The sequence below is a fragment of the Accipiter gentilis genome, chromosome 29 (genome assembly GCF_929443795.1).
Source record: "Accipiter gentilis chromosome 29, bAccGen1.1, whole genome shotgun sequence".
NCBI lineage: Eukaryota > Metazoa > Chordata > Aves > Accipitriformes > Accipitridae > Astur > Astur gentilis.
The window spans coordinates 4,194,776-4,205,010 of NC_064908.1; the positions used below are offsets into that span (position 1 = coordinate 4,194,776).

Consider the following 10,235-nt stretch of genomic DNA (forward strand, 5'->3'; position numbering starts at 1 on the left):
TGGAAATGTGGAAGAGGCAGAAATAACATTTCCATGAGTAAAAAGGGAAGCTGCTCAGAAGTAGCTGTGCTTCTGACAGTCGCTGTTTTTGGATGCCCATGGTAGGTTTAATAGTTCTCCTTTCATCCAGGCAGAACGAGCTTTAGCCTTAGCAAGAGCATCGAAGACTTTTCTTTGTTATGCTGTGAAGCATTCAGTCCCTGTGCCAAAAGCATCCTGACAAACCCGTGTCCATCCACAGAGAAGACAGTGCTCCCGGCTCCGAGCACAGGTTTTGCAAATTAAAGGCAAACGCAGGCCAGATTCAGTGGTTTCAAGTACAAAATTCAAGAGGATTTGATCAAAACAACTGGAACAAACCCAACCAAAATAGACACTGTTCACATCAGTTTGGGTTAGAAAACCAAAGCAAACCAATACAGGCATCTGTCTGGCCTTGATGAGATGCAGACTGCGACCATTGGAGTAACTGCTCCGGATGAGATTAGGCAGTGATAGGGACCATTGGCTTGGAGCAAGCAGGACAGCATGTTCCCAGCTCCTGTCACCAGTTCAGAGCTTTCTTTGAACTGTCAGCAATAAGGAAGAGGGGTTTATAGGAGGAGATGTTGAAAAAGCTTCATGGAAGTCACTTGGGAACAGAGAGGAGCTGTTTTGCACTGGCCTGAAATGAGCAGTAGCACCGAGGTCTTACCAACACCCACCTCGCACCAGGCAAACGGACCAAGCAAGAGAGAGCCCTGCTAGCAGCTTGGGAGGTGCTGGCCACCTGGAGCATGAGATTTCAAGGCTGAATGGAGAAAAAAAGACGTACGTGGGTCTTTAAACAGTAAATTTTCATTTCCCTGAGATAGTCCTAAACTGGTCAGAATGAGATTCAACAGAAAGCCCTGGTGACTGTGGGGAACATAGAAACTGAGCTTAAGCATATTGTTATTCTGTGGTTTAGGCTGGGAAAGGGGGATGTGGCCATGGGCAATGGTACCGTTCGGAACCAGTTCATGCAGGGTTCCTCAGCACCCACAGTAGGTGCCAGACCCTGATGGGTGCTGCGGAACAGCCTCCCCCAAAGGGTGCATGTCCTGGGTCATGAATATTTTTAACTTCCAGAAGATGGAGAGGCCACACTCCTTATCTAACCTAGCTGGGGACAGTTTGCTTTTCCAGAAAAACATCCAAGCCCTGTGAAAGCCTCTGAGCTGTTGGCCACCAGGACACCTCGAGCTGCCAGAGATGTGACGTTGGTTGACACCGTCCGAGCGCCGAGCAGCAGATGTTACTGGCTGCCACTATCCTCCCCACCATTTTCCCTGGAACAGAGCTCCGCGGCAGCGGGAAGAAATCCCTCCAAGCGGGGTCATTCTCCACATCAGCCCAGAGCCCTGAACAACCTCCCTGCCCACGGTGAGAGCCCTTCTCCAGCTCCCCCGTGCCGCTGCAAGCTGCCACGGCAATGCTTGATGGGCAAGAAGAGGTGCTACCAACCGAATGAAAGCCCCTACCCCATTCTAGAAAGGTTTTATCTCCTTTTAGGCAGCACAACACCCCCCCCCCCCCCCTTTTCCCACTCGAAGGCAAGGCTTTCTCTGAATCCTCTCTCTCCTTGCAGATCCCGGCCCCATGCTGCGGTGCAGCAAGCTGTGCTTTCCAGGCACAATCTTCCTTCCCAAATAGACCGGCTTTCTGGCAAAGTCCCCACTGTACAGCGTGTCCTTCGCAACCCCGGCTGCCAACCACCCTGAGCATTCCCCCTTCCTTACAACAAGGACCTTTGGGGCGATAAGGATCTTTGCAAGGCTCCCCAGGGGAAAAGGAAGCTTTGGCAGGGAAATTACAATGGAAAGCAAGGAGAAAGGAAGCCTGGAGGGAGTCTGGCACCTGCTGAGCTTCACTAAGTAATTCCAGGCTCCTGGGAGGACCTGGGCGTGCTGCTGGAGCTGGGCACGGGATGGCGATGGCGATGGGCAGTCAGGGCTCCTCCTTTCCTTGCCTTGCTGGAGGAAATGCTTCGATAGCCCTGGAAGAGCTGTCTCCAAAGCTCAAGTGCACAGAGAGCCAGGATGGGGATTGGGGGGGGGGGGGGGGGGGGGGAGGCTGTGATAGCACCCACCGCTCCCCCACTTTGCAAGAACCCCCCAGGGCAAGGCTGGCACTGGGAGGTGATGAGCCTTGTGGCAGGGAGAGCTGCAAGTTCTCCTGTCTCTGCCCAACCACAGGTCACCCTTGGCACCCGCTTCCCTGCCCTGTCCCCCCATACCCACTCCCGGGTCAACCTCGGGGGGATGGACACCCCCATCTCAGTCGGATGGGCACAGCCTGCAGAAATGCCAGCTTGGCATCTCTCTCTTGCCAAGCTGAAGACGAATTCCTGCTGTCACAGTGGCCCTTTGGTAGGCAATTTATTTACCTTGGATGCTGCAGCCTTATCGTTCATGGAAATGTTTATCCTAAATATTTAATAGCAGGACTGCATAAACTGAGGCTTCCTGGGGAAGAAGCCCAGGCTGCAGGCAGAGCAGGCACTAACATCTCTTCTTCTGGTACTACAAAAGTTAAAGATAATTTCTCGCTTCTCCCTAAGAATCGCATCCTCAGCGCCTCAAAATCAGATATTTTTTAATCTGTCCAGAGGCCTCCTCATCGTTTCCTGATGAGAAACACAGGAGACCTAACAACAGCCCTTTTAAAAACAACATCCCCGATTCCACTAACTCGTTAAACAGAGAGAGCCTGAAAAGTGCCAACACTCCTATGAGAAAAGACGGGAGAGAGAGAGAGAGAGAGGGAGGAAAGAAAAAGCAGGTTATTTATAACGCCAGGCAGCATTAGGGTCTCTTCAGTCTCTCCTGCAAACCGGCTGCTGCTGGGAGGTCACTCCCCAAAAAAACCTGCCGAGCCCGTGACCTGCAAGCACAATATTTGATCTGGGATCTAGGGCGGGCACCAGCCTTTGCAAATTGGGAGACACACTCACATGCTGCTTGACACACGGGAGATCCCAGAGAAGAGCAGCGAGGCTTTGAAAAGGAGGCTCTTAGCTTGGTAAGTCCTTCTCTATATTTATTATGATTTTTTTTTTTTTTTTTTTTTTTTTAGCCTGATTTCCATACCCTTGCCTTGGCGGGCGGGCGGCTGCCACGCAAAGCACATGCCAGCGACACGGGTGGCACAGCTCGAATGCCAGCGCTCCTGAGCTGCCGTGGCAGGGAAGTTCTCTCCTGCTACCCACGTCTCTTGCCCCTCTGGCAGCTCCTTGCCCACTTGGCCGGGAGCTGGACACCTAAAACCATCGAGACCCAGGTGCGGGCAGTGCCGGCTCGCTGCCCCCCTGCCTGGCACAGCTCTGCCCGTCCCGTCTGCCGGGTTGCAGGGGAAGGGGAGATGGTTTCACGCCCGGCACAGCGGTGATGGGGGGCAATGGGCAGAGTCTGTGGTTGACCACAGAATGTGAAGCCTCTTGTTCCAAAACCCGCTCCGTCTCGGGGCGAGGAGCTGACCCCATTAGCCCGGCAGCTTCTGGCACAGGAGCGTGGGGACCAGGAGATGACACGGATCTCGCGGCCGGCACACTCAGCTCAGATCCCACCCCTAAAACTGGGATGAAGCCCACTGGGGAGGGGAGAAGCAACCTTTGAATGAAGCGGGGGGCAGCGGTGTCTGCTGAGGACAGGCTCTGGGCTTACCAATATGTTGAAGGGGAGCACTAAAAAAAGTGGAGGGACCCCATGGTTCGGTCCTGCCCCACACAGAGGGGCCCCCTGAGACGGGGCTGCCAAGCAGCTCTGCATGGGTGGAGAAGCCCCTGCGCAGAGCAGGGCGGCTCTGGTATTTCAGCAGGCAGAGTGCCCTGGAGCAGGCGGGAGGAGGAGAAGAAACTCCTTTGCGACTGCCAAGCTCCCCTTGTTGCACAGAGGACCACGTCTCATCTGCCCCTCGGCTGCAGGAGCGTGCGGAGAGGGAAGGAGGGAGAGAAGGAAAAAGCGAGGGAGCCATGCCTGCCCGCCACCATCTCAATCCCTCTTTTCTTCCAGCGTGAGCAGCCTGCCAGGGTGCCTCGGTGGCGGGGCAGCCGCTGTCTCGGAGCAAACTGTGCCCTCTTTGTCTGCCGGCGAGATGTCCCCTCCTCGCTGCGGGATGGGGACGCGGTGAGGTTCCATCGGGTGACCCCACGGCCACAGCGAGGAGGGACGCTGGCCCGTGCATTACACATTGCCCACGCTGAGGCTGCCAGAGCGGAGCTGGCAGCGATGCACCGGCAGCACCACAGCCCTGTGCTTCCAGCCATGTATATAGGAGCCAGCAGGCAGGAGCGACTCCTCTCCCCCTCCGAACAGCATTGCCCTGTGTATTTCCTGGAGGCATTTCAAGATGCTTTGCTCCAGGCCACTCTGCGTTCTCCTTTAGCACCGAGACAAGGAGTCAGGATGAACGGCCGTAGCTGGAGTCCTCCTGCCTTCGGCACCGCGATGTGCCGGCACACTGCCCTGGGCATGGCACGGCGTGGCTGGGAAGCCCACGCAAAGCCAAGGGGCTCGGGGACAGGTTTGCCTTGCTCTGAGCCCTCAGCCCTGCTCTCTTCTGGACATCAACCCTCGGCAGGCTGAATTTCACAAGCAGGGTCCAAGCACCGGGTCTGGCGATGGCTCATTCTCTCCCTGGTCACACTGGCCTCGAGGGGCTGGCGGATGCTGCCCCTTTTTGTGTCAGGGGTGAGCTCAGGAAATCTAAGCTTGAAAGTGGTTTAGTTTCAAAAATAAGCCAGAACTTGTTTACCAGGATTTACATCAGTCCCAAGCTGCACGAGCATCCTGCATTTTCGTGGGGGAAGGGAGAGCTGGATGAAACCCACAGCGAATTATGTCGCCAGCGAGTGTAGCATAAATATAGCTCCATCGAAACATGCCTTGAGCTCCATCAACCTGTTCTCACAGCTACCGCTCTCCTCTGCTTGGCTGGAGAGTGGCCGAGTCCTTTCTCCTCCCTCCCGTGCAGAGCCAGTACAGGTGAATCCCAGGCACCTTGGGGCAGAGCTGCATCACCTTACACAAATTGGGACCGTGTTCCCCATATCTCCATCCTCGACTCAGTGGTAACAGAAATACCCATAAGTAAAGATTTTGCAAGCAAATATCCACTGGGATGGAGGTTTCTAACAGGCCTGAGGTGAAAAGAGGAAAGATCAGGTAACTGCAAACAGGGGACATGTCTGCAGCTGCATTTTTTGGGGTAGGATTCACTCAGGTCCCCTTGGTTCTCCAGCTCTGCTGCCAACTGCCACCAACCCCATGCAGGGCTGCAACCACATCCAACCCCGCTGCTTTCCCAGGCCTCGGGGTGCAGTTCACCTGCCTCTAGACCTTACATCAGACCTGACACTGCTGATGGTTTCCTCCCCATTTTTCCCCCCACCCAGGTCCCTCCAGCATCAGCACCATGCATTGGGCCACCTTCCTGATCATCGCTGGGTTCTGCGGAGCCTCCCTGGGCCAGTACAATGAAGAAGAAGACATGGCTTGGTTACAGTACTACATGCGGCAGTCCCGTATGTCCTCCTATAACTACATGCCCTACTATGAGGATGAGAACACCCCTTATGTGTACTCTTACCTCCCAGCTCCAGACACGGAGGCAGGGCCCGCCCCCGAACCTCAGCAAGCCCCTTCCTGGCAATGTCCCCAAGAGTGTGATTGCCCCCCTAACTTCTCGTCAGCCATGTACTGTGACACCCGTAACCTGAGGTACCTGCCATTCGTGCCTTCCCGGATGAAATATGTCTACTTCCAGAACAACCAGGTCACCGCCATCCAAGAGGGGGCTTTCGATAACGCCACGGAGCTGGAATGGCTCGCACTGCACAACAACCAGATCAGCAGTGAGAAGATGGGCAAGAGGGTCTTTGCCAAGCTCAAAAACCTGGAGAGGTTGTACATGAACAACAACAACCTAACCAAGATGCCCAACCCCTTGCCCCGGTCTCTGAGAGAGCTCCACTTGTCTTACAATCAGATCTCCAAGGTCCCCTCCAATGCTCTGGAGGGTCTGGAGAACCTCACAGCCCTGTACCTCAGCCACAACTACATTTTTGAGATGGGAGCATCCCTCAAAGGGCTCAAGTCCTTGATCCTTGCTGATCTGAGCTACAACCACCTCAGGAAAGTCCCTGATGGGCTCCCAATGGCTTTGGAACAGCTCTACCTAGAGTACAACTACATCAACGCCATCCCTGATGACTATTTCAAGGTCTCTCCCAAGCTGCTCTATGTACGGATGTCCCACAACAGCCTGACAAATCAAGGTCTCTCTACCAACACTTTCAACAGCAGCAGCATCCTTGAGCTGGACCTTTCTTACAACAGGCTGCAGAAGATCCCCCGGGTCAACACCAACCTCGAGAACCTTTACCTTCAAGGGAACCAAATCAACGGTGAGCAGAAACGCGTCAACCAAAGCGTGGTGGTGCGAGGGATGGTGGTGCAATAGAGGGATGGGGAGGTGGGGATGCAGAACCTATACTTCCCCGCAGGAGACTACCTGGGCTAATGGTTTGAGCAGGAAGCTGGAATTTGGGAGACTTCTAGGTGGCCCTGAGCAAGGCAGGAATGGGGCCTGTTGTGTCCCAACGCACCCGGAGCTGAGAGGCTCTCAGCTGTGAACGCTCCTGTGTGATCCACGAAGCCATTGCACTGGTTTTACTGAGCATTTAGCAGAAGCCTGAGCACCTTCTGGTTAGAGATGCCAGAAACCAGCTGTGGGTAGAAGCTGACGCACAACCTGGGGAAAGGACTACGGCTTTAGTTTGGCATTGCACACAGGCTGGGGGGGGGTCACTGACAGAACGGACAGAGGTGGGGGGGTCCCCACAGCCACGGTCACTGCACGTGGGAACACACATCACCCTGGCCAGTGCTAATGCAGGGGACAGGGATGTACCCCGGTGGTCTGCAGAGCTTGGGGTCAGTGCAGCCCCTTTCTCCAGTCCCTTCTGCCCACCTCCCTCCCCACCTCGCAGGGCACCAGCACAGCCCACGGCCCCAAACCCCCCCAAGGGTCATGGTCTGCAGCCAAGAGGCACATCCTTGCTGGGGCTGGGACAGACGGGAGCTCTTAGTTATTAGAGCCATCAACGCGGCATCTTCTGCCAGGACTAAAATTCACTTCACTTAATACACAAATAAATAAAAGGAACAGATTGTTCTGGGGCTGCTATTTATAAAAATAAGCTAGGGAAAAAAAAAATAAAAAACCCAAGCAATGTCCTGGAAAAATCCAGGCTTGCTGCTCTCACCTGCCAGGCCCCAAGGGCAGGACCCTCCCGGAGCGGTGCTGGAGCCCCTGAACAAACCTGGGATGGGGACGGGGATGTGTCAGTGCAGCCATCAGCTGTTGCAGAGGAAACACACAACCCCGCACCGGGGAACTGACAGAAACACAAAAACAAGAACAGATTCCCAAATGTTTGCTTTCAAAATTTGTAGCTGTTAACGTCTGCCCACAAATGCCATGAAACCACCGTGGAGCCGTTCAGGCTTTACAGCAGTTTCTCCTCCAGCTGCAGGTTTTGCGGCTGACCTTTCAAGCATCCCCCAGGAGCGAGGGGCCGCGGGTCCACGCTGGTGCAGCACCAACCTCTTTGAGGGGCTTGGGGGGGGCACATCCCACCCCAGGGGGTATCAGGGCCGGGATCGTGCCCCTCCAGCCATACTGGGAGGTCCCCGCTTACCTCCCCGGAGACCGCAGGGCTTGCAGCCCCCCAAACCCCCGGCCTGTGGGTGCAGGGGTCCCCCAGCACCCCGTTGCCTTCCCCAGCAGCATCCCGGCCTGGAGCTTTGCTGCCCTCTAGTCGGTCGCTTCTCTCCTAAATCCTGCACAAAATGTTTGGAGTTTGCTCCCTTTTCTTCCCTCCAAACCCAGGCCGGACTGGGCTGGAGTTTCCCTGCCTGGTGCTGGCAGCAGCGGGTGGCAGATGAAGGGAGAGGGGATGTCTGTGGGCATGGGATGGGGACAGGGATGTCCTGGACATGGGATGGGGACAGGGATGTCCTGGACATGCTGCCTGGGTGGTCTCATGGTGACCGGGGGGGAGTCAAGGGCTGGAGGCTGCAGCATAGGAAGCCTCACAAAAGCGGTTGCAAATAAAAAGCAATGTTTTTCCTCCGACTCCACCCGGCTTTTTTCCTACGAGCGCTCCAGCCAGGCTGGGCGAAGGCAGCAGACAGCAGGCACTGCCACCGCTTCCAAACCCTTCAACAGGCAGAAGCTCACAGGCTCCTTCTGACTGCAGCTAGGAGCATCAGTTACTCTTTTAGCTTAAGAGCAGAGGGTGTCAAGTCGAAATTGCAGGAATAATTGGTGATTTGGCGGTGCTTTCATTTTTTTCCTGCCCACCTTAACATAAACCAGCTCTCGGAGGTCGGTACCCTCAGATCCATCTCCAGAGCAGCCCCCCTTGATGTTTCTCACTCCCCAAAGATCAGTCACATCGCAAAGGTTAGAGCCAGGGCCAAAGCCGGTGCTCAGCTCTCCGTCTTCTCTCCCCCCGCAGAGTTCTCCATCAGCAGCTTTTGCACCGTGGTGGATGTCATGAACTATTCCAGGCTTCAGGTCCTGCGGCTCGACGGGAACGAGATCAAGCGAAACGCGGTGCCCCCCGACGCCCCGCTGTGCCTGCGGCGTGCCACCATCATCGAGATCTAGCCCGGCCCCCTCCCCATCCTCAGGACTTGGCTCCCCCGTTCCTGGGGAGACACTTACTCCCATTTTAATGCAGCTTGACAGTTTGACTTGGCTTCCGCAATAGTGCAATAAGGGTACTTCAACACCAGCCCACGCGGGTGGGCAGGAGCCATTCTTCCCCGAACGCTCCCTCTTCCCGGCTCTCCGACCACGCAGGGTGGGACAGGTCCCAGCTCCGTTCCCCCTCTGACCCCACCACAGCCACCCCCCAAAGCGCTGCACCCCCATTCACCTTCTCCCCTCGTTTGGGTGGGATGCAGCAAGGACGGGGGGAGAGCTCATCCCACCTCCGAAACATGGCATGGAGCATCTGACCCCAGCGGGGAGGGGTTCAGGTGTGGGTCCTGCAGAACCGGCGGATCTCAAGTGACTCACCAGTGGTCACTGGGAGGAGCATCCGGGAAGTTGGGAGCTGCATGAGTAAAGGGTTAAAGATATGTTGGCTGCCAGCATCCCTCGACCTAGCATGGGGAAGAACAAATCCACTCTTTCTCCTCCCTTTTTCCCCCCTTCCATCAGCCTCCTGCTCCAGAGATAAAGGAGAGAAACCTTTCCTGCTGCTGCTGAGCAGCTGTCAGCTGCTGAGGTTAGAGAGAAACACTCCGAGAAACAGCCTGTTTGTGGACTGTGGCCAAGGGGGGGGTCTCACATCTTCCTCCCAGACCACTGGTTCAGGGCAGGACCAGGGGTGAGGGATGGAGCAGTTCCCGGTGCCATCACCCCCAGCTGCCTGGGGAGCCCCCCAACACCCAGCTTCATCCCACCCACCAGCTTGGCTCCCAGCTCTCTCCCTGCCCAGGCAACTGGGGTCTCCCAATTAAAAAAACCCAACAAAAGTCACAGTGACATGTACATCTGCAGCACATTTGAATTCGCCAAAAACACCCAACTTGGTTCCTTGGACGGTTTAGTTTGAAAACCAAAGGGGCAGCTGAGCTTTGGAGATGACCTGCAAAGCTGAAGTGGTCATCCAGACCCTCCGCATTTAAACTGCATGCTAACACTATAGAAACAAAAACCCAAAAAAACCTGTACTATCACCAACGCATGAACTGTAGATATCATACCAACGAATAAAGCCCTTTCTGTAACTGCACAAAACGCGTCTGAGGAATCCCAAATGCGGAGACCAGGGTCTGAGCATCTGGGCTGCTCTGAGCACTGTAACCTCCTTTCTTGCAGACCAGATCTTTCTGCAGACATAATTCAGGCTGGATTTGCCGTCTAGTGGTTGTACCACACACAACATGTGCATACGCCGCCTTCCTCGCACTGAGGAGCTGCTGCTCCAGCACATCCCAGATGGGGTCCACGCAAGGACATTTATAGAAGGGAAAAACTACGCATGGAAAAAGTGTCAGTTGAGAGAGGGAAGGGATGGCAGTGCCACTGGCACAGTACTGCTGGTTGTTATTTTCTGGATGCTTTCATGTTCTCCAGTCTTCAGCCTTGCTTATTTTTAACAGCTAAGCTGGAGGATGCTTAAAAAAAAAATTCACACG

General features: G+C 55.2%; 1 protein-coding gene across 1 annotated transcript; it reads left to right on the plus strand.

The window, feature by feature from the left end:
• The first annotated feature begins 2,771 nt into the window (after positions 1–2,771).
• FMOD (fibromodulin) lies at positions 2,772–9,822 on the plus strand. Its single transcript, XM_049832177.1, has 3 exons — positions 2,772–3,042; positions 5,414–6,424; positions 8,543–9,822. Exons 2-3 carry the CDS (start codon positions 5,434–5,436, stop codon positions 8,692–8,694), a joined length of 1,143 nt encoding a protein of 380 aa, XP_049688134.1. The 5' UTR covers positions 2,772–3,042; positions 5,414–5,433; the 3' UTR covers positions 8,695–9,822.
• The last annotated feature ends 413 nt before the right edge of the window (positions 9,823–10,235 follow it).

Excerpts from the sequence above, each read along its gene's own strand:
- FMOD (XM_049832177.1), top strand. The coding sequence starts at position 5,434 with ATGCATTGGGCCACCTTCCTGATCATCGCTGGGTTCTGCGGAGCCTCC. Across the intron at positions 6,425-8,542 it reads TCAAGGGAACCAAATCAACG|AGTTCTCCATCAGCAGCTTT; the intron begins GTGAGCAGAAAC and ends CTCCCCCCGCAG.